The following is a 24,208-nucleotide window of genomic DNA, read 5'->3' on the forward strand; positions in this document are numbered from 1 at the left end:
AATGTAAGAACCTATTTCTGCCTTGGAGTTCCTCTGGCTGTTCGTGACCACGTCATTGTTTATATTCTGCGGGACTACTATTCCTTGCCGGAGAGCGGTGTTTTGTTTATAATTTAGTTTACTATTTAGTCTATGAATATATGTATGGTATATACCTATGTATATACCAAAAGGGAAAAGAGGCATTCTTTCTTGGTAGTTGAGCGAGTTAAGTGGTATTGCTCTTTGACTGTGCCGAATTGTACACCATAAGTGAAAAGAGTGTATTAAATATATTTTTAAGCAAAAGTCGTAATTCTACTCCTTTCACGATGAATATTAATTTATTTAACATCTTTCGTCGTATTATGTTTACATCTTTCTTTTGCATTTAAACTTTTACATAGAGTAGTAGTCGACAAAAATATGTCACATTAAGAAAAACCACTGATTTGAATACAATATTTAGGGGCCTTCAAGGGTCAAAGTAAATTTATGACGGTTTAATTTAAAATGTACTTTTTTTTAATATTGAGTAAAATAGGTACGTTACCATTAATTTAATTACTTGTTTTGTGACTCCTTTCTCACGGATTTATGAATTTATTAACGTTATTATTGCTTGCAATATGAAAAAACAAAAACATACTAAACCTTGAAAAGGATTTAGTCATATATCAATAAATTTTATTACGATTGTGAAACTATAAAACATACAACTACTTAATTATTACTAATACATCCTGTCGTCAAAATTCGACCGATTTTGTATCATTCTATTGTACTTAAAAATAAGTCAAGGAAAGGTACCTACTGCATCGGTAGAGAATCCCATCCACGTCGCTAAGAGGTTAGAATCTAACACAACTAATTATAAACTTCGTGAAAATTTTGTTGCAAGAACTAAGTAGAAAGATAATCAACAGTCTTTGTTAAAATTTTAATGTGAATACACCCTGCATCATATTCACTTTGAATACCTGTACCTCTGTAGGATATGCCGTACTTGACGATAGGCCCAAATCTAGGCTGGTAGTGGAAAACGAAGCATATTCTTGTCAATACTGGTTCAAAGTTCGGTAAATCTTCAAATGCCAAGGCTGGGTTTATTTGACTTTCGCGAAGTTGGTCCAATACTAGGCAGTCAAGTGTGGATTTGTCAATACTGGATCAAAATTCGATCAATCTTCAAATGCCAGGGCTAGGCACGTTAAAGTTTCTTCAAATTTTGTCCAATACTGGACAGTTTAATATGGGCATGTCAATACTAAATCAAAGTTTGGTAAGGTTTGAGTGACTAGGCTAGGCATATAAAGCCAAGCTATATCCAATACTGGTCAATGAAGCATGGTCAAGTAGAAAGGTGACACAGTTGCCTAATCTTGAATTAATTTTGTTCATCATGTCTTGACATAATATTAGCTGTCCAATGTTGATTTAATATTATTCACCAATTCTTGGCCTAATTACCCAATTTTAGGCTAACATTGTTCATCAGTCTATTGGTAGTCCAATCATGAGTTAGTATTATTCATTAAGTCTTGACTCAGCACGAGTTGTCCTATCGTGGACCAAGCTTGTCAACTAGGTCAAAAATTGGTTGCCAATCTCGGACTAGAATTGAACAACTTATTAGGGCCAAGCTTGGTCCTGTCGTTATTTCCTGTATTCATCTGAAGGTTTGTAAGTTTGATTGTTGGATGTATTCTCCAAAAATAGTCACCTACTTTAAAAATTTTTTCACCAGTACTTAGAACCAATTTGAGTGTAGACATAGGCTGTATCTTATTACGTTAAAAATAAAAGAGCTTTTCGTGGAGGCAAATTTTAAACGGAAGTCGACGAAAAAACGGTCATGCAAATACGTTTCTTCCAGATTAACAGAAAGAGATATATCAATGCTTTCTTTAGAAAAGTTGTAGACTGTCAAAAAACTCCGAGACGAGATATATCTGTATGTCAATTAGAGTGACTGAAAAATAAGTGTCGAAACTATTGGGATTTTATCATTGTATGTAATAATTGAGTCATCGGCAAATACGTAATATTTAATGGGAGGGTTAACTGCTCGTTATTTTGTCAATGACGATTAGGAAAAGTTATGCTAGAAGCTAGAGCTATATGACTGATCCTTACCAGAGGCCTTTACCCGTTTGAGTTATGTTGGATGTAGTGTTGTGGAGTCTGTGACCGTAAATTTTCTAGCTCATAACTATCGGGAGAGAGACACCAATTCAATTCCGAGATAGCCTGCGCTGGTTCAAACTTTCCTGTGGTATCATTGGATTATTTAGATAAATTCTGGGGGAGCAATATTCCACAAATAATCTTTCACTTCTAATCTGATATTATTTCGTCCATCTTAACTTCCCCACCCCAACCACCACCCATCTATTTCCATGATTTCTAAAAAGAAGCTAAAGAGGGCCTCCGATCCGCCTTACCCTCCGGCGTAGTCCGAACGTTGAAACGGTTTTTTTTATTTAAGATATTTATTTGTTTCAGTACGGAATTTCGAGACTATTTCGTACACATTTTTAATATCCATAACTGCAATTACTAGGGTAACAATTTTGTAAAATGACATAATAAGTTTTCAAGGTAATTTCCAACCTTTTAAATAGTCAGAATTAATTTATAAATTTATCTAGTTATTTTGTATTTGTTTAAATCGAATCAATATCGGGGTTAAAAATACTGCATTTATTTAAAAAACGACAACCACATATTTATGTATTAACTGAGTAAATAAATAATTTCTTCTACCTACATACGATAGGCATAGGAGTTCACATGTTATCTACAATGCTTCTACGTATAATACAAATAGATTCGTTTCTCAATTATCAGTATATCTTCAATTGTCATGAACTATTTATTTGTACAGTCCAAATTCTTTAACAAAAATTTCAGTTACCAAATCCGCTAGTTACATTAGCACAGCATTTAAAATGAGAAACGCTGAAGCCCATAGATGTTTAGCAAAGCATTAGAATCAAGAATTAATTAGCACTAGTTTGTGTCTTCATGTACATCCTTACGGCATAAAATCAGAATTAAGTTTTACTTTTCTTTAACAAGTCAATATCCTTACGGATCTTGTTGAACATTTATGAATCCCATAAAATCTAGCATTCTATAGATGGCGTTTAAAGATATACCCACCGATTTCTCATAAATTCGAACAAAAGGCAAGTATTGCTCTTGGCTTATACAATTTGATTTTTTTAATTTTTAAGAGATTATCAATGCAATAGATCATATTTAATAAAGGGACTTATATTAAAATCATGCCATGCTTGAAGATCATGGTGAAACTTGTTTTGGGAGTAGGTAGTACTTTCATCGAAACACACCGTATTTATTTCTTGAAATTGGAATTTTTCACAACAATATTTTATTAGGTCAATCTTATTTTATTTTATCTACATAATGGATGATATATAATAATAACAGATAGTTAACAGCATTTTGTACTCACTGATGGAGTGTTATCCCTGTAATCTTATCTATTTGTATTTCTTTAATTCTTCCGTTTCAGTGGCGTAACTAGTGTTAATAACGCCCAGAGCGGCTTCTGAAAGTGCCGTCTCATTCTTGTGTAATAGTTAAATCGGATCAGAATACCAAACATGTTTTAAAGAGCTATATGCAACCAATAAAACATGCGTGTAATAGCTCCAACATTACAGCATCATAAAGAGTGCTGGGGGTAAGACAGATGAACGCGGGTGTACGTACGTCACAATCAGCTTTGTGAGTTGCTTTACGTTCCAGGTTATTTGCCCGTAGTAATACGAGACAGGATAAAATATAAAATACGTGTCGTGGAATTATAATTGGTCCAATATGTTAATAATGTTACCATAATACAGAATATTATCGATTCTATTGCCAGAACTTGAAAATCGTTTTTTTAAAGTTTATGCTTCTGAATCTGCCTAATTGACTCAATTTTTTTAGGATAAGCCCAAACCTTAATTTTTAGGATTTTGCCTCAAAACAAAGAAACGGAACTCTTTTAAGATTACCTCGTTGTTCTTCCGTCTATCTATCTGCCTGACCTTCAAATGTATCACTAATAATTGATCATCAAAACTCTTAGGGCACCTAGACCTATAGAACCTTCCAATTTGGACCGAAACAAAATCTTATCATGAGTACAAATATATTTTTTCATAACCTTGAATAGCTTATTTAAAACTATATTCTAAAAAATACTGCAAAACAGACCACAGGTCTTATAGATTTCTAGAAATTATTTAAACTTGTGACTTTATTTGTGCACGACTGCGATACAAAGCACCTATACTACACAAAATTAAATGTAACTGTTCATGAAATACGAGGTCTGCACCGCGAATTTAGTGTTTTTTCAAAAATTATTTATTTATTCATGAACTAGCTTTTCCCCGCCGCTTCGCTCGCAGAAATTAGTATTGTTTCTCCATAAAACCTTTTAACTCCCAATTCACCCTTACAACGTTTTAATTTTATGTAATATCGTCATCTTAGATTTCAAATGCAAACGTAGCAGGCTGTATCTTATTACGTTAAAAATAAAAGAGCTTTTCGTGGAGGCAAATTTTAAACGGAAGTCGACGAAAAAACGGTCATGCAAATACGTTTCTTCCAGATTAACAGAAAGAGATATATCAATGCTTTCTTTAGAAAAGTTGTAGACTGTCAAAAAACTCCGAGACGAGATATATCTGTATGTCAATTAGAGTGACTGAAAAATAAGTGTCGAAACTATTGGGATTTTATCATTGTATGTAATAATTGAGTCATCGGCAAATACGTAATATTTAATGGGAGGGTTAACTGCTCGTTATTTAGTCAATGACGATTAGAAAAAGTTATACTAGAAGCTAGAGCTATATGACTGATCCTTACCAGAGGCCTTTACCCGTTTGAGTTATGTTGGATGTAGTGTTGTGGAGTCTGTGACCGTAAATTTTCTAGCTCATAACTATCGGGAGAGAGACACCAATTCAATTCCGAGATAGCCTGCGCTGGTTCAAACTTTCCTGTGGTATCATTGGATTATTTAGATAAATTCTGGGGGAGCAATATTCCACAAATAATCTTTCACTTCTGATTTGACATTATTTCGTCCATCTTAACTTCCCCACCCCAACCACCACCCATCTATTTCCATGATTTCTAAAAAGAAGCTAAAGAGGGCCTCCGATCCGCCTTACCCTCCGGCGTAGTCCGAACGTTGAAACGGTTTTTTTTATTTAAGATATTTATTTGTTTCAGTACGGAATTTCGAGACTATTTCGTACACATTTTTAATATCCATAACTGCAATTACTAGGGTAACAATTTTGTAAAATGACATAATAAGTTTTCAAGGTAATTTCCAACCTTTTAAATAGTCAGAATTAATTTATAAATTTATCTAGTTATTTTGTATTTGTTTAAATCGAATCAATATCGGGGTTAAAAATACTGCATTTATTTAAAAAACGACAACCACATATTTATGTATTAACTGAGTAAATAAATAATTTCTTCTACCTACATACGATAGGCATAGGAGTTCACATGTTATCTACAATGCTTCTACGTATAATACAAATAGATTCGTTTCTCAATTATCAGTATATCTTCAATTGTCATGAACTATTTATTTGTACAGTCCAAATTCTTTAACAAAAATTTCAGTTACCAAATCCGCTAGTTACATTAGCACAGCATTTAAAATGAGAAACGCTGAAGCCCATAGATGTTTAGCAAAGCATTAGAATCAAGAATTAATTAGCACTAGTTTGTGTCTTCATGTACATCCTTACGGCATAAAATCAGAATTAAGTTTTACTTTTCTTTAACAAGTCAATATCCTTACGGATCTTGTTGAACATTTATGAATCCCATAAAATCTAGCATTCTATAGATGGCGTTTAAAGATATACCCACCGATTTCTCATAAATTCGAACAAAAGGCAAGTATTGCTCTTGGCTTATACAATTTGATTTTTTTAATTTTTAAGAGATTATCAATGCAATAGATCATATTTAATAAAGGGACTTATATTAAAATCATGCCATGCTTGAAGATCATGGTGAAACTTGTTTTGGGAGTAGGTAGTACTTTCATCGAAACACACCGTATTTATTTCTTGAAATTGGAATTTTTCACAACAATATTTTATTAGGTCAATCTTATTTTATTTTATCTACATAATGGATGATATATAATAATAACAGATAGTTAACAGCATTTTGTACTCACTGATGGAGTGTTATCCCTGTAATCTTATCTATTTGTATTTCTTTAATTCTTCCGTTTCAGTGGCGTAACTAGTGTTAATAACGCCCAGAGCGGCTTCTGAAAGTGCCGTCTCATTCTTGTGTAATAGTTAAATCGGATCAGAATACCAAACATGTTTTAAAGAGCTATATGCAACCAATAAAACATGCGTGTAATAGCTCCAACATTACAGCATCATAAAGAGTGCTGGGGGTAAGACAGATGAACGCGGGTGTACGTACGTCACAATCAGCTTTGTAAGTTGCTGTACGTTCCAGGTTATTTGCCCGTAGTAATACAGGGTTTGTCCGGAAAGTAATAGGACTGATTTCCTTCCGCCGCGACTGTAGTTCGGAGCATGCGCGCACCGACTGGATTCGGTAGAGGGCATTCCTAGCTAACGAACGAGCGGCTGGTGAGTTGTCTCCGAGCACCTTGAGAGTCACAACAGGCTTTTTCGCGCGACATGTTTCTGTGAGTGGTGCAAGCCGAAAATGCAGCGTTCGTTAGCGCAGAGGTACGCGGTTAAATTCTGTGTGAAACTCGGTAAATCTGCGACAGAAACGTTTGATATGATCAAGCAGGCTTACCCAGATCTAGCAAGAAGTGGTGTGTTTCGGTGGCACCAGGCCTTCTCAGAGGGCCGGAAAGAGGTCGCCGATGAAGACCGTGCTGGAAGACCTTTTTGAACTCAGACCGTCGACTAAGTATTCGTTTAATTGCCCAGATATTAAATTTACCAAAATCTGTGGTTCATGACATTGTGACGGAGTATTTGAACATACGCAAAGTGTGCGCGAAGATGGTCTTAAAAGTACTCACTGACGACCAGAAATTGCGGAGAGTGGAATTGTGCCAAGAAAATTTAAACATGTCTGAATGTGACCCCCAATTTTTAATAACGTAATCACAGGTGACGAGTCATGGATCTTTGAGTATGATCCCGATTCAAAGAGGCAATCTTCCGAGTGGCACCCGCAGGCGTCTCCTCGCCCAAAAATGGGAAGAATGAGCAAATCCAAAGTGAAAACGATGGTTATTGTCTTTTTTGACATGAAAGGCATCGTCCACCATGAATTTGTTCCTCCTGGACAAACCGTTTTACGTGGAAGTGCTCAAGAGACTCAACGAAGGGTCAATCGGGTCCGACAAGATATCGCAGCCGACTGGAAGTTGCACCACGACAACGCACCGGCTCATACCGCCTTTCTTGTGGACAGCTACCTGACCAAGGCCGGCATCCCAACGCTTCCGCAGCCGCCCTACAGCCCAGATGTGGCCCCCTCGGACTTTTTTTGTTTGCTCGCCTGAATAGGCCGATGAATGGCAAGCATTTTGAGACGACAGAGGGGTCCAAGCAGCATGCACTGCGGCTCTTAAGGCTATTCCGGAGAATGCCTTCCGTGACGCCTTCAGTGCTTGGAAATCGCGCTGGCAGTGCTGCATCGACGCAGAAGGAGCCTATTTTGAAAGTTTGGCTCAATAAATTTTTTTAAATCGACAGTACTATTACTTTCCGGACAAACCTTATATGAGACAGGAACAGGATAAAATATAAAATACGTATCATGGAATTATAATTGGTCCAATATTTTAATAATGTTACCATAATACAGAATATTATCGATTCTATTGCCAGAACTTGAAAATCGTTTTTTTAAAGTTTATGCTTCTGAATCTGCCTAATTGACTCAATTTTTTTAGGATAAGCCCAAACCTTAATTTTTAGGATTTTGCCTCAAAACAAAGAAACGGAACTATTTCAAGATTACCTCGTTGTTCTTCCGTCTATCTATCTGCCTGACCTTCAAATGTATCACTAATCATTGATCATCAAAACTCTTAGGGCACCTAGACCTATAGAACCTTCCAATTTGGACCGAAACAAAATCTTATCATGAGTACAAATATATTTTTTCATAACCTTGAATAGCTTATTTAAAACTATATTCTAAAAAATACTGCAAAACAGACCACAGGTCTTATAGATTTCTAGAAATTATTTAAACTTGTGACTTTATTTGTGCACGACTGCGATACAAAGCACCTATACTACACAAAATTAAATGTAAATGTTCATAAAATACGAGGTCTGCACCGCGAATTTAGTTTTTTTTCAGAAGTTATTTAATTATTCATGAATATCTATTTTGTCTCCTTCAAAGTAATCTCCACCAGATATCATACACTTGTGCCTTTGTGATCTTGTTCAGTTCCTCCTTCGATGACTTTTTATCTCCTCAATGGTAGCGTAGCGTTGTTCTTTCATGGGCCTCATTAGTTTCGGGAACAAGAAAAAGTCACGGGGGGGGGCAGATCTGGGGAATACGGTGGCTGCGGCATTATTAGTGTGTTGTTTTTGGCCAAAAATTCACGAAAAAGCAACGATGTTTGAGCAGAGGCGTTATCATGGTGCAAAAGCCAATTTTTGTTCTTCCACTAATCCGGGCGTTTCTGGGGGATTGCTTCGCGCAAATTGCGCATAATTTGCAGGTAATATTCCTTATTGACCGTTCTACCCTGTGGCAAAAACTCATGATGCACCACGCCCCTGCAATCGAAGAAAACTGTAAGCAAAACCTTCACATTCGACCTAACTTGGCGCGCTTTTTTCGGCCTTGGCTCGTGCGGCAGTTTCTATTGAGATGGTTTAACTTTGGTTTCCACGTCTTAGCCATAAACCCATGCTTCGTTACCAGTTATGACCCTCTAGAGCAAATTTGGGTCGTCGCTGACAGAGTCCAACAGCTCCTTAGCAATGTTAATGCGATGCTATTTTTGGTCGAAACTGAGAAATTTTGGTAAGAATTTCGCGGCGACCCGTCTTATGCCCAAATCATTTGGTAAAAATCGAATTCCAGGAGCTAATCGATATGTTTAGGTCCTCAACAATTTCTCTAACGGTAATTCGACGATCGGCCAATACTATTTTCTTCACTTTATCAATGTTTTTGTCTGTTATTGACGTGCTCGAGCGTCCAGCACGCTCTTCTTCGTTCACATCTTCTCGGCTCTCTGAGAACATTTTGTAGCACCGATAAACGTTACTTCGGTCCAAGGTAGCTTCACTACATGCCACACTCAACATTCGGAAACCGTCCGGGCACTTAATTTTGTTTTTCACACAAAATTTGATACAGATTCTTTGATACATTTTTTGGAATAAGCAAAAATCGAATATGAGCCAAAACACGTGCAACCAAGCAGCTGTCAAAAATTTACTCAACATTCAACATGGCCGAACTTGTCGGTATAAGTAAGAGACATGAGTACCAACATAAGTCCACAAAAAATCGAAAATCGAATATATGTAACTCCAGGAAATTCAACATTCGCGATATTTTTTGAATAAACCTCGTAGAATAAAGCGAACAAGTTGGGAGCTCTACTCGAAAAGAAGGTCGAATATCATTTACTAGGTATTCGTGTTTTTTTTTTTTTGAAAATCGAACCGAACTTAATTATATCTAATGGTTATTCAGCTGAAAATAGGAGTTCCTACTTACTAATATCGTACAATAAAATAATCGAATATCGAAAAGACAACCGCTCAATATCAGTACATTTTTGTTCAGTATCCACTTCTGTTTGCCGGATTTTGATAAAGAGATAAAGTTATCGTAAAGAATCTTCAAGAGAGATTCGCGCTTTGTTTACGTAAATCCGTTCCCATTTTTTGTTGGTGCGTACACTGAAAACAGTTAGGTGCTGGTTTACTGTGAAAATAAAATGTTTATTTCAAGGCGCCTAAACTTTGTGTTTGTTGGATTTGTTACTGCAGGGGTTGTTCTTTTAGCAGCTAGTTTAGTGTTTATGTTTGTTGGTCAAGACCTATTAGTAAGAAGTATTATAAAAAGAGTAAGTAATTTTTTTTACTTTTGTATGTTAGCAAAATGCTATAGTGGCTGTTATTCTTAATACCAAAAACACTTTTTGTAACATTTAAGTACCTAATAATAAAATATGGAAAACTCGGGCTAAGGTTTTTAATGTAATAGTGATCCACAAATATGTAATTAATAATTTTTTTTTAATTAACCTCGTATAGTTTTATACAAGTAAATCAATCAATCTGTTTTGATAAATTCTCGCACCATAAGTTAAAACAGTAGTCATTTTTTCCGTTTTATTACAAGATAAATAATTCGATTAGATTTTTCATATTTAGGAGGTTTGTATGGTATGTATGTGGGATTACAAATAAAACAAAATTTTTCCTTTTAATTATTTATAAAATTGACATTTTAATCACTTTTCTCAGAGAGACATGAATTAGTTGGATTTACTATGCTGTGTTAATTTTCCATTTAAAATTTCATAGTAAACTCCTTTGAAAGTAGAACTATGAGCCGCTAAATAAAAAATTAACACAGAATAGTCCAACTATTTTCATTTTTTTCAGTATTGATGCCTTTTTTTAGAATAAATTGAAAATAATAGCAAAACTTGGTTATAACAAAATCGGTTATAACAACACCTCTGATTTAACGTTAGTTTTTAGTAGTCTCACAAATTTGCCATTAAACCAGCGCTACAAATCTCGGTAATAACGACAACAAATTCGATTGCAATGCCATACTATTATTGCTACAAATTTTGGAACGATCTCGTAACTTTCGTCCATCGTCCAATTGTTTTTTTTTTAGCATTTGGGTATTACGCCAAAATATTGGTGGTAGGGTGATGGGTAGAAGAAGTGGCTGATTTTAGATATCTGGGAAGTCAGATAAGTCAGGGCGGAAAGACCAGTAGGGATATAAAGCAGAGGATAACGCAGAGTCGAGTCGCCTTCAATAAAAAGAAGTCACTTCTTTGCTCGCGAACGATTAATTTAGAAATTCGAAAAAGATTGTTAAAGGTGTATGTTTGGAGCGCGGCGCTGTACGTGAGCGAAACATGGACGGTGGGCGCGGCGGTAAAGAGTAAGTTAGAAGCGTTTGATGAAGGATACCGTGGAAAGAGAAGGTTAGAAATGAAGACGTATTAGAAAGAATAGGAACACAGAGGACTCTATGGAGGTCAATAAGGAATAAACGAGATAGGTTGGAAGGACACCTTCTCAGGCATGAAGGTCTAGTCAGAGTCATATTAGAGGCAAAGTTAGATTACTGTTCGAAAACAGTTAAGGATGTGGAATGTTCTAGTTTTAGAGAAATGCGAAGATTAGCTCAGAATAGGAAAGAGTGGAGGTGCGTCTCCAACCAGACTTAGAACTGACGACCCTATGATGATGAGGGTGACGCTGTAATCAAATTCTACTGTAGCTCCGTAAGGATTACTGTTGTTAGGATATAAAACTTTAATACCTAAATTGTAAATTTGGATTTTACGTACAAAAATCACCCGTTGTATTTCTTAAAATTTATCGCAATATTACTGCAAGATCATTAGGCCTAAGTAATAAGTAATTTCCAGCTTCAGTTAGTTATGTTCTAAAAATTTGTTTGGTTTTCGGTTAATTATTTTATTTTGTTTATTCGTATGATATAAAAATTGAATAGCACATACAGGGTGTTCCACCTAAGGAGGTTTCGTCCATGTTATTAGACATTTAATAAAAAGCATTTTCTATAAAAATGGTCCGGAATCATATGGTGCATATACAGAAAATAATTTAGGCATACAGGGTGTTCCATATTTCTGGACTCTACCTAAATTCGTTATTTTAAATGGAACACCCTATATATTTTTACATTTTTGGTTTCATTTATTAATTTTCGGTCGACTTTGTTGGCAGTTCCCTATACCCATCTCTACTAGTTTTTGAGATATTGAAATGTTTCTGAAAAAAAAAAAAACGCGATTTCACCTTCTTTGAATGATACCAAATAGCATCTAAACCATAAAAGCTAAAATCTTGCGATTTGGATAGTTCGTTTTAGGATGAATTACCATATCTTATTTGCTATGGGCAAAATTTGTACGTTATTCAGAGCCGGAAATATCGAAACATACTTTTGACAATCTTACAAGACCAATAATTTTCTTTTTTAAATGGAATGACCCATATTAAAAGATACCGTTCGATGCCAAATAAAAACTGCCTTAGGTGGGACACTCTGTGTAATCTTTAAGGTTTCTCTAACACTGTCAGAATATACTAAATGTTCCATATAAAAAATGATGATTTCGGTAAATCGTACTTGTTTTTGAGCACTTTACATATATTAGAAAATATTTTGAGAATAAAGTATCTTCTCTACAGCATTCTTGTAATTTATGATGGTATCTATGTATTATGTATGATACTTAAGGAGCACGGAACCGCAGCCTTAATAACTCACTGTGTATAAACAGATTCAGATATGGAGTATAAAACGCAAAATATATCAATTTTGTTTAAACAAAATTAACAACACTGTTGAAAGTTGCCATGTAACATTCAACAGTGTCAGTTATATCCTTTTTGCTATAACTTTTTAAGCATTTGTTATTACAAATTTACGAAATTGCTTGAAGAGGTCAATCATCGTGCTGACGAAAACTAGCAATGCATAAGAAATTAACATCAAAATAAATTGTATACCCAGAGTTACACTTATGTTTTTGTGTAATTCACAATCTTGGGTAAGGTTTAGATACTACTTCATAACAATCGATAATTTTTTAATTTTTCTGTTTTTTGACCTTGTTCATAAACATGTCTATTTATCTATGATGATAAATAAAACAGTAAATAATTAGATAATAATAAACCCATCGCAATGTGCATATTTTTCTCATAAGAGATATATATCTCTTTTTAATCTTATCTGGATCTGTTTTTATCACTTGATGCAATAAAAAGCATTACCCTCGACCTCAACCTTTTTACACGTAGGTATGTCAATTTAAAACTTCAAAAAAATATTGTAGCAAAATTGCAGGTAGGTAGGTAGATACTATTTACTAATTAATAATTACATTCTTAAGCAAGCAAACAGTAATAGGTTTTATAAAACTGCAAGAAGTTGTCTAATCGTCACTAATAGCAATAATTGATAGCTAATTTATTGGAACGCAGCGAATTGATTCGCTTAAAATTTAATTGTTATATAATAATTACAAATCCGATTAAACAAATTAAAACTAAAAATGTGTTTGAGAACTTACAATAAGTTGCCATTTGTTTCCCTTTTCAAATATAAATTTAAAAAAGTTCCAGCCTCAGCATGAGTCTCCAATGATGTGTAACATCTAATCATGACAGTATCAACTTTAACTAGATTGACTAATATACATTATAATACATATTCATCATTACCATAATAATTATCATCATAAGGGCGTCAGTCCTGAGCCTGGTTAGACACGCACCTCCACTTATTTTGATTCTGAGCTAACCTTCGAATTTCTCTAAATTTAGAACATTCCATCATATCCATAATTATTTGTAAACAGTAATTTAATCTAGGTCTACCTTTATTCCTTCATACTCGTGTTTCTGCTTCTAATATGTCCCTAGCTAGGCCCCCATGCCTGAAAAGGTATCCTACAAACCTATCTTGCCTATTTCTTATTGACTTCCATAGAGTCCTCTGTTCTCCTATTCTTTCTAATACCTCTTCATTTCTACCTTTCTGTATCCACGGTATCCTCATTATTCGTCTGTAACACTACATTTCAAACGCTTTGAACCTTTTCTTTTCCGCCGCGCCCATCGTGCCTATTTCTTATTGACTTCCATAGAGTCCTCTGTTCTCCTATTCTTTCTAATACCTCTTCATTTCTACCTTTCTGTATCCACGGTATCTTCATCATTCGCCTATAACACCACACTTCGCACGCTTCTAACCTTTTCTTTGCCGCCGCACCCACCGTCCATGTTTCGTACCCGTACAGCCCGCGCTCCAAACATACACCTTTAAAATTTTTTTTTCGAATTTCCAAATTAACCTCCTCTGTACAGTTCTAGTTGAGATTTTTGACACATGGGAAGTTAAGCTAACTGTTCTAAATGTCTCGCATCTATCCCCGCCTCTCTTTTTAGGTATGGTTACTACCACATTCCGTTTATAATCTTTTGGGACTTTCCCCATCTCGTAAATGTGACTAACTAACTTAGACATACGATCTCTAACCTTTTATCCTGCATGATTTGGAATTTCCCCCTGTATCCCATCTACACCTGGCGCCATATTATTGTTTAAGTTTTTTAATGCTACATTGAACTCTTCTCTCATTATGGGATAACCTAGCTCATCTATCTCCACACTGTCTTCCTTCTCTAAAATTTCTCCTAATGACCTGCGTATAGGTTCTCTAAATATTCTTTCCATCTATCTGCCTTTTCGTCATTTTCTATTTAAATAACCCCTGCCTCGTTTCTTATATTATTACTACTGTACCCTTCATCTCCAAAATTCCTTTTAATTATATTATAAGCCTCGTCGGTTTTACCTACTTCAAACTTTTCTTCTACTTTACTCCTCCTATCAATCCACTGTTCCTTAGCTGACCTACATTTCCTAATTATTTCCCACTTTAGTTTTTGAGATACTGAAATGTTTCTGAAAAAAAAAAAAACGCGATTTCACCTTCTTTGAATGATACCAAATAGCATCTAAACCATAAAAGCTAAAATCTTGCGATTTGGATAGTTCGTTTTAGGATGAATTACCATATCTTATTTGCTATGGGCAAAATTTGTACGTTATTCAGAGCCGGAAATATCGAAACATACTTTTGACAATCTTACAAGACCAATAATTTTCTTTTTTAAATGGAATGACCCATATTAAAAGATACCGTTCGATGCCAAATAAAAACTGCCTTAGGTGGGACACTCTGTGTAATCTTTAAGGTTTCTCTAACACTGTCAGAATATACTAAATGTTCCATATAAAAAATGATGATTTCGGTAAATCGTACTTGTTTTTGAGCACTTTACATATATTAGAAAATATTTTGAGAATAAAGTATCTTCTCTACAGCATTCTTGTAATTTATGATGGTATCTATGTATTATGTATGATACTTAAGGAGCACGGAACCGCAGCCTTAATAACTCACTGTGTATAAACAGATTCAGATATGGAGTATAAAACGCAAAATATATCAATTTTGTTTAAACAAAATTAACAACACTGTTGAAAGTTGCCATGTAACATTCAACAGTGTCAGTTATATCCTTTTTGCTATAACTTTTTAAGCATTTGTTATTACAAATTTACGAAATTGCTTGAAGAGGTCAATCATCGTGCTGACGAAAACTAGCAATGCATAAGAAATTAACATCAAAATAAATTGTATACCCAGAGTTACACTTATGTTTTTGTGTAATTCACAATCTTGGGTAAGGTTTAGATACTACTTCATAACAATCGATAATTTTTTAATTTTTCTGTTTTTTGACCTTGTTCATAAACATGTCTATTTATCTATGATGATAAATAAAACAGTAAATAATTAGATAATAATAAACCCATCGCAATGTGCATATTTTTCTCATAAGAGATATATATCTCTTTTTAATCTTATCTGGATCTGTTTTTATCACTTGATGCAATAAAAAGCATTACCCTCGACCTCAACCTTTTTACACGTAGGTATGTCAATTTAAAACTTCAAAAAAATATTGTAGCAAAATTGCAGGTAGGTAGGTAGATACTATTTACTAATTAATAATTACATTCTTAAGCAAGCAAACAGTAATAGGTTTTATAAAACTGCAAGAAGTTGTCTAATCGTCACTAATAGCAATAATTGATAGCTAATTTATTGGAACGCAGCGAATTGATTCGCTTAAAATTTAATTGTTATATAATAATTACAAATCCGATTAAACAAATTAAAACTAAAAATGTGTTTGAGAACTTACAATAAGTTGCCATTTGTTTCCCTTTTCAAATATAAATTTAAAAAAGTTCCAGCCTCAGCATGAGTCTCCAATGATGTGTAACATCTAATCATGACAGTATCAACTTTAACTAGATTGACTAATATACATTATAATACATATTCATCATTACCATAATAATTATCATCATAAGGGCGTCAGTCCTGAGCCTGGTTAGACACGCACCTCCACTTATTTTGATTCTGAGCTAACCTTCGAATTTCTCTAAATTTAGAACATTCCATCATATCCATAATTATTTGTAAACAGTAATTTAATCTAGGTCTACCTTTATTCCTTCATACTCGTGTTTCTGCTTCTAATATGTCCCTAGCTAGGCCCCCATGCCTGAAAAGGTATCCTACAAACCTATCTTGCCTATTTCTTATTGACTTCCATAGAGTCCTCTGTTCTCCTATTCTTTCTAATACCTCTTCATTTCTACCTTTCTGTATCCACGGTATCTTCATCATTCGCCTATAACACCACACTTCGCACGCTTCTAACCTTTTCTTTGCCGCCGCACCCACCGTCCATGTTTCGTACCCGTACAGCCCGCGCTCCAAACATACACCTTTAAAATTTTTTTTTCGAATTTCCAAATTAACCTCCTCTGTACAGTTCTAGTTGAGATTTTTGACACATGGGAAGTTAAGCTAACTGTTCTAAATGTCTCGCATCTATCCCCGCCTCTCTTTTTAGGTATGGTTACTACCACATTCCGTTTATAATCTTTTGGGACTTTCCCCATCTCGTAAATGTGACTAACTAACTTAGACATACGATCTCTAACCTTTTATCCTGCATGATTTGGAATTTCCCCCTGTATCCCATCTACACCTGGCGCCATATTATNATCTCCAAACCTAACCTAACCAAACAATAACGTCACCAATGCATATATATCAGGCGATCGCACTAGAACTGCATAAACACAGATAACTCTGATTCTCAGTTTACTAATGTTTCATTCATTTTATTCACAGAAAGCATTAGTTTTATACATTTCCTAGTACAATATCGGAATTTCATACAATTCCTAGGAAATGTAGACATTTCCCAGGATATGTGTGTATTAAAAAATCTTTGAAATGATATGTTATAGATTTCCTAAATAGCCTCGAAATTGTATACATTTCCTAGGAATTTCCTAGATTTCATACATTTCAGGTAACATACATAGCATTACCATAAGAACAGTAAATTACCTGAGCGTTAAAAATTATCGCGTTTTTCATATCAAGTAAAGGTAATATTTATATGACACAGTTATTGCTAAAAGAAGTACCTTCAGCTGAAATACTTTTAATCTTACTCAGGGCATATTATCAGCGTTAGAATCTATAGATGTAAATCTACCCTTTGATTTGGAAAAAGGGGTGAAAAGCATGTTTGAGGAACCTTACGCATTCTTTAGTGCGACTATTCGAGAATTAATGTTTGAAGGAACTACTATTTGCCATCCCAATAAAACTGATTCGATTGGAAAACTACTTTGTCTTGTTCTTATGCTTATAAGGCAGAAAAACATGATATATAATGATGATTTATCAATTACGTTCTCGTTTTTTGGCTACGTAAGTTCGGTTTTCAGTTTATTTTTTTGTATAATAAGGACGCTAGTTATTAATAATTACCTACAAGTTAATTGGCTTTTGTAATATTTTAACGTTGTTTAGAACACATATGAATTAGAAGAAGTTTGTTGTTCTTTTATGCACGTAGTTAATTCGATTAATTTCATTCCATTTTCTACCTTTTAGAGAAATAACACCAACGATGGTGTTTATTCAGTAAACACTGGTGAAAGCGACATATCAAAAGTTGGTACAATTTCAACATGGGAAAATTCTGCATATACTACTTATTGGAGTGGATCAAAATCGTCTTGTAATAGAGTGGAAGGATCCAGAACTACAGTTTTTCCGCCATTTTTGGAAGAAAGCATGAAATTTGACGTTTTTAGTACAGACATTTGCAAGTAAGTCCTTTATTTCAAATTTTTAGTATGGATATAGAGCATATAGCGGTCAAGATACTGATTACGATAAAAAAAGATAATTACAACAAAAAAAATATTTCCCTTGAACATTTTTCCCGGATGAAAGTATATTCTATGTGTAAAATCACACACAATATTAAAGGTAAACGTTTATTAGATTGTAAAAAAAATTATTGTGGATTTTATCACCTTGACTAAATTACTAAATTTTTAAAGAAATTTTATGTAGGTATAAAATCTTATTTTAAAGTGCACTTATTGCAGTATAAAGTCAACGATAACAGTTTCAATTGATTGCACATCAGCAAACGGTTACCAACTTTTTTAGTAGAATTTGCTTGGGCTTTGCAAAGTGTTTTGGAACTTCATCGCGGTTTAACAAATAATTCGATTGTTTTCAAATGTACTACTACAGAATGTGATCAAGAAACAATCCGTTTTGGATGCGGAACTGTGTAGACGACCGTTTCTCATGACGTCGTTTTGTTTGATTTTCGTTAATCTGATTATAATTAACCAATCTCTCGGAAGTACAGTTGCAAAATACAATTACTATGTCTAATACGGAATGATTTTAACTAAAACCTTTGGGCGGTAATTGTTATCCACCTGTACAGTCGACCAACATTACCGTATTCTTATATAATTCACTGCACAGCCCTCTAACCAAGCATACAGGCTATTAGCCAAGTGCTCCTCGAGTCCACAACAACTGGCGAGGGAGGTACCAAAGCTAAACTCCTAGACACCCCCCGCCTCCGAGGTAGTAGGAAGTATAAGCACACCCGTGACAATCGGCTACTCCGACGCACCGGAGTGACACCTCCTAACACCCTACGGCCTCCTGGTTTGCCCGGACTACTACGCTTTTCACATCTACACTGCTTTCACTTAAAAGTGTGTAGTCCCCTAAATGGGTCAGACTGCACATCCCACCCACGTATGAGTGCTTTGCCCAACACGCTTCTTGTCGTAACCCCCCTAATAGGTCATGCCCGTCCCCTCTACGAAGACGTTTTGTGCATTAACGTGGCGATATCTTCTACGGCCCCCATAGGCGCGGGATTGAAGTACGTTCAATTAGCGCATGCAAACATTTACTTGCATTACCACTACTTACAAGGCCTGCGGACCCCTTTGGTGTAGGCGAGGTCCATCTATTCCTTTTCAACCTCACAGGTTGGTGCCCTAGCAATTTTTGACCGCCGCTGACCTACCGGGGAAAGACTCCCCTTGTCCAGCTAGTGGGCTTAACCATTGCCGCTACGAGTAAAATCACAATTGGACCGGCAGATAGGAATACCTCCCGTAATAATAGTCAAAATCACTGGTGAGGTGTTCGGAGCAACAATAGCAACTTCTTTAAGTTGAGATTTTTTACAACTCTCGATACTAGTTGAACAGCTCAGGTACGTGGGATCACCAAACTTAAACCTCTTTGCGTACAATACACAAAACAGTGCGGTTTTCAAATTTGTGACCCCACTTGATGCACACCATTGTGCCAGGACACTTTCTTCGCTTTGGAAACGGGTGTGGAAAGTGTCACATAGAAGACTGCTGACTTCGGCACCTGCCGAGGTTCTCATGCGATTGTAACTGAACTTGTCGAAAACCACATTGGGAGAGCCTCCCTTTCGACGGGACGCCGACAGTACACAATGTCAGCCTACTACGTTTGTGTTGGGCTTACAATGCGTTCAATGCCAACTGCTGGTTTCCGCGACATCTCAACACACCAGATGGGTGCTTCCGGACCTTTGCCCGTGTTTGCCGGCTACTTCCTACCTGCATTTTGTCTTCAGATGCTCGGGGTCCTTTAGCTTCGCCATAACATGCGTATGGATACTGTTCCCCCCTAGCGACAAGGTTAGAACCCTGATATTCAATCAGTTATTAAAAACTATTCACACGACAGGAATATATATGTCGAAGCAGAACACGTTCTGACACAAAGTCGCATTTCTTTGATAAACAGTTTGAAATGATAATTACAATCACTGATTTTACTAGTCGGTAGTATCTCAGTTTGATAACTTCTGGGTGCCACTTAGGAGGTTTGTTTAAAATAATTTCAAATAACTTACAATATATAGTTCCTTTTTTATTTTCCAAAAGTCCATTAATACCTACATTACAAGCATGGCGTTTATCCAATTACTACCGAGATCTATATGGATTGCGTATATTTGAGTACATTGTTTAGACCAGCATTAGAGGCTGGTGGGAATGAAACACCCAAAAGTTTTTTTTTTTATATTGAAAGTAGAACCTAATACGAGTAACTTACTAGGATATGATATTATTCGTCAATATTACCGCTTCGTTTTATGGATGGTGCGTTGTTATTGAAAAACAATTTAAAAAAATAATGAAATACTATTGTTAGCAATTGTTTCACTGTTTTGTTTGTGGAACTTCGAACATAGAAATATTTGTAGTCGTGGTTTTTTGGGCCTTCTAACCGTCGTCTTTTAAGGTTTATCCTCGACGTTTCGTCGCCACACACGGACGACATCTTCATGTGGTCAGTAGAAAGCAGGAAAAACCATGACTACATTAACGATGGCCGCGAAAGCTTGACGCAAATATAAAAATATTTATAAGTTACTCACAAGGATTAGATAAGGATTAGATTTTCTTAATCAATAATAGGATTAAAATTCCTAAAGATTACGATAAAGATATCTTATATAAAGAAACATTTCTTCCATTTTGTTCAATTGTTTAAACAATTGTGGTTAAACTGAATCTTGCGTGCGAATCTGTCATGATTATGACCGCCTCAAGATGTCAAACTATATCTTATTTTGCAACCCTCTTAATTCTTAAATAATAATAATAATGTGTTTATTTAGCTTTTTGCTACATTGATTACATTAATATATAAAAAGTAATTTAGAATATTAATAATAACAATTAACTTTATTTTCTACAAATACTTATAGGTATCTACTAATTGCTTTTATGATCCCAGTCTGCTGTCAATGTAGTAACATTTCAATTTAAAAACTTGTGGGTGAAGGGAAAAATGGCCCTAGCCATGGTCCCATTTAGTTATTTAGCCGTTTTCGACAAAAAAAAAATATTTGCGGCTCTTTACAGTAAGAAATATATATAAGTCACAGCGGTTATCATAAAATTTACGAACTCTGGAGAGGGAACCAAATCAGCCAAGGAAGCGGTATAGAGCTAAGAACACCAGTAAAACCACCAACGTTTGACGGAAAGTCCTCATGGACTACAAGCAATTCGAGGCGGCTGTTAAGGCGAATAACTGGGCGCCTGAAGAAAAAGTCACTGCGTTGACCGTTGCGCTTCGTGGAGATGCATGTGACATTTTGAACACCCTTTCTCCGGAAGAATTGACGGATTATACACAGTTGGTAAAACAGTTAGAGTTGGGCTACGGCGAGGCTCATTTGACAGCGGTGTATCAAATCCAACTGAAAACCCGTCAGCAGAAACCAACGGAATCCCTACAAGAATTCGAGGCCGATATTGCGAGACTGTCCCGACTGGCCTATCCTAATACAGGGTCTGTCCGGAAAGTAATAGGACTGATTTCCTTCCGCTGCGACTGTACTTCGGAGCGTGCGCGTACCGACTGGATTCGGTAGAGGGCATTCCTAGCTAACGAACGAGCGGCTGATGAGTTGTCTCCGAGCACCTGGAGAATCAGAACAGGCTTTTTCGCGTGACGTGTGAGTGGTGTAAACCGAAAATGCAGCGTTCGTTAGAGCAGAGGTACGGGATTAAATTNAAAATTAAAAATTGTTAAATACAATAATACTTAAAACCAATGCTTCTAATAAATCTAATAAATAAACTAATAAACTAAAAGCATTAAGCCTGAAAAGTTTACCATGAACTTCTCAACCTAAGCGCTTTTGGTTTTAGTTTCTAATCTGTATACATTCCTTAAAATAATTTATTAGATCAGGAAAAGTATATTTTACAATTTGTATGATAGGTACTTTATTTTTAAAAGTTTATTTTACATTCTTTTATTTACTTATGCAAATATACCGAATTTGGATAAATGTAAATAACATTATTTACTGTATACATGTAAATATATGTAGTTATTACGTATAAATAATAGATAATTTCTTACTTACACTTACACCAGTCTAACATTACTAAAACTGCTATTTAAATAAAGTAGGGAAACCATCGATTTTGCAATTAGAATTAAATTAGGTCTTTACACTCCTAGATTTTTATTATCTCTTACTTTTAATATTAATAACATGAGAATACTTTTACTTAGTGCTTTTATGTTCTATAAATAAATATATGCTATTAGTGAATTACCTATTAGGTGCTAACTTAGGCTAATCTTCCGAATGGGATCTACCGAATTGGGGTCGACTGATTCCTACCTTTTTGGAAAGATTTAACCAAAATCTTTCGAATGATATCACTCCCAGCTCGTGAACGAGTTGACATTTGACCTATCTGGAGACTTTTACCAAACCTGGATTATGTAAGTTTGTGTTATATTACATTCTGTAACATTATTTAGTTTATGGTGGGTAAAAGCTCTGGCGAGAAGAATTTCCTATTCAAAGAGGCTCCAACTAGAGTTGTATTTAGTGCTAAAATGGATCAAACGTCATCTTCTTCTTCGGGCACTGGAAGTAGTATCATGCGAAAGGTGCTGACCTAAGCTCTCCAAAAAAGTGTCACATGACTCCCAATTCAGTGGGTATATGTATAAGATCAATTGTAATTTACTTGTATCTTCGATTTTAGTTGAGCTTTACCAGTAGTTTTCTAATGATTTTTCCAATTCTTTTGGACTAGTATTGGGACCGTGCCTTTCCACCGGTTTGCCATTTTTGTCAACAATAAACTTAGTGAAGTTCCATTTTATAAAATCCCCGATTAAGCCACCCTGCTCGTGTTTCAAGTATTTCCATAATGGATGCCCTTCAGAGCCATTAACGTCTATTTTTTCAAAAACGTCAAATTTAATTTTTTCTCTATCAATCCAATCTTTTATTTCGTCGTTGTTTTCGGGCATTTGATTTGCGAATTGATTACAGGGAAACGCAAGAATTCTTAAACCTTTACTTTCAGAAAATTTTTCATACAATTCTTTCAGTTCTTCAATGTGATTTTTCATGTAACCACAATGAAACGCTATATTAACGATTATGCATACGCAATCTTTATATTTTTTGAGAGAAACATTTTCGCCGTCTAATGATCTTGCACTAAAATCGTATATCGACTTTGCTTCTCTCCAATTTTCTGGATTTCCACTTTCTTTATCCATTTTTTTATGAGATTCTTCCATCTACCAATGTTTTCTCTTTAAGAGTAGATTTCTTACTGAATTGTTTGTTAGAAACTGAAGAATCAACACAGCAGATGTATTGATCTTTAAGCGTTTGCGTAACAAATGTTGATAAAAGATTAATTTAACCAAATGGTTTTCTGCTTGGCATAAGTATGGCACCTAAACGTTGGAGGTATTCTTCGTATTACGCCAAACACATAAATTAACATTATTTATGTATTGTCCATTACCGTATTGTTTGAAATAAGGTACCATTATAACCATAATCAGTATTCCCGACAATAAATCGATGACGTATGAATGACAGAGTTATTATTCGAAAAGCCATACTAATATATGTCTCTAATTGTCTCTAAATTGCTCTACTAAAACGCAATTCTTTTCCATAAGGTTTTAAATTGACAGAATATGTATATATCAAAACAATAAGTCCGTATATATTGAAGACAAATACATTGTATTATAATAAAATTTTTTAATATCGATAACAAATTATTAAGGAGTGTACGTATCACCCATTCTAAATTGCAGCAGACATTTTTAAAATGTCTAGTACTTCTTAGTCTCTCTAGGACGAGACGGTATGTAAACTGTACCGTCTCACAAAACGAATAATTGTCTTCTATCTGGATCTAGGATCTATTTCATGGATATATAGTGGTTAGGTTAGGCTTTAGTAAAAGTGTAAGGGTCACTAGTAATAAAAGGAACAGTGAAAAAGAACGGGGTAGTGGGACAAAACGGATCTCTAAACACGAGTGAAACGTACATATTTATCGTAAAATGTTGAACACCCTATTTAAAACAAATTATATATATATAAATATATATATATTAGTGCTT

The 24,208-nt window shown here is 35.1% G+C and overlaps 2 protein-coding genes across 2 annotated transcripts in view; one reads left to right on the forward strand and one right to left on the reverse strand.

Annotated features, from left to right (window-relative positions):
- The first annotated feature begins 17,380 nt into the window (after positions 1 to 17,380).
- LOC108737046 (sensory neuron membrane protein 2-like) overlaps positions 17,381 to 24,208 on the forward strand; it is a 19,156-nt gene continuing 12,328 nt past the window's right edge. The window contains exons 1-2 of the mRNA XM_018469705.1: positions 17,381 to 17,632; positions 17,819 to 18,036. Of these exons, the coding sequence (XP_018325207.1) occupies positions 17,444 to 17,632; positions 17,819 to 18,036 (407 nt within the window). The 5' untranslated portion in view covers positions 17,381 to 17,443. The remainder of the gene's footprint in view (positions 17,633 to 17,818; positions 18,037 to 24,208) is intronic.
- LOC108737068 (probable phospholipid hydroperoxide glutathione peroxidase) lies at positions 21,909 to 23,781 on the reverse strand. The gene has a single exon (XM_018469734.2). The coding sequence runs from the start codon at positions 23,360 to 23,362 to the stop codon at positions 22,823 to 22,825; it is 540 nt and encodes a 179-aa protein (XP_018325236.1). The 5' UTR covers positions 23,363 to 23,781; the 3' UTR covers positions 21,909 to 22,822.

The sequence above is a fragment of the Agrilus planipennis genome, unplaced genomic scaffold, assembly GCF_000699045.2.
Source record: "Agrilus planipennis isolate EAB-ADULT unplaced genomic scaffold, Apla_2.0 scaffold9, whole genome shotgun sequence".
NCBI lineage: Eukaryota > Metazoa > Arthropoda > Insecta > Coleoptera > Buprestidae > Agrilus > Agrilus planipennis.